Source organism: Octopus bimaculoides, chromosome 17 (genome assembly GCF_001194135.2).
Source record: "Octopus bimaculoides isolate UCB-OBI-ISO-001 chromosome 17, ASM119413v2, whole genome shotgun sequence".
NCBI lineage: Eukaryota > Metazoa > Mollusca > Cephalopoda > Octopoda > Octopodidae > Octopus > Octopus bimaculoides.
The window spans coordinates 29998992-29999945 of record NC_068997.1 but is presented as its reverse complement, the minus strand read 5'-3'; the positions used below and the strand labels follow the sequence as shown (position 1 = coordinate 29999945).

The 954-nt window shown below is 38.1% G+C and overlaps 1 protein-coding gene across 1 annotated transcript in view; it reads right to left on the bottom strand.

Annotated features, from left to right (window-relative positions):
- Positions 1 to 954, bottom strand: part of LOC106868906 (uncharacterized) — an 11066-nt gene that overhangs the window by 953 nt on the left and 9159 nt on the right. Inside the window, exon 5 of the mRNA XM_014914366.2 lies at positions 59 to 145. Within this exon, the coding sequence (XP_014769852.1) occupies positions 59 to 145 (87 nt within the window). The remainder of the gene's footprint in view (positions 1 to 58; positions 146 to 954) is intronic.

Below are 954 nucleotides of genomic sequence, written 5' to 3'. Positions count from 1 at the left end.
AAGACACAGAATCAAAGAACACTAAAAATAAACAACTAAATAAAAATGACGGTCTTACTATCAAGGATAAAATAGGAACCGAAAGCACATCCTGCGGCGTTGATGTCCTCCAATGTATGTGACTGATTGAAATCATTCCAAAGTTCTGAAATGGAAAAAAAAATGATGAAAGAACGCAGAAACTATGATCCACCCGATGTCGATCATACTATGGAATATACCGTAATCATCTCCGGAATACGGACAATGATCACAAGTAATACGTGATTTGTGGAAACTCGCGTAGCGCTGCATTAAAATATTCATAAAGCCCATCCATGAAATTTAATTACAAATACGATATATATGTGTATGTATATATATATGCCGTATTTTCCGTCGCATTGCACGCGCCCTCACATAAGACGCATCCTCATTTTACAAGGATATTTTGCGGAAAACAATAATTTTAGTATGTTTCATCATAGATTTATTCAATGATATGTTAAAGTGGTTTTGTGGTGACAATTGTATGATTCTGCGCATGAAATACGATAAAGTGACAGTACAGAGGAATAAAGTATGAAATCATATGCAGTTTTACACTCACCTTCTTCTCGTTCAGACCACTTTACGACTCCCCTACGGAGGCGGTGTTTGCTACGTTTAGCAACTTGTAGCTACTCTTCCTGTTTCCTCCTAGTCTTAGCATTTTTTTCTCGGTTGGTGGTGGACCAAAATACCCAGCAGGCTCCCCTATTACCGTGGTCTTTTGTGTTTGCTACGACTCCTAGTTTAAATTTGATGTTATAACAGTGCCTTTTATTGTTTTTCAGCCATGAGTTTGGAATCTGCTTGGAATTGACCGTAAGTCAACTTACCGGTACGTTATGGGAAACCGTACCCCAACTCTTATCTCGTCTCAGATCAGCTGTATAGTTGTTTATATTTGGGGCAAGAGAATTACTATACAGG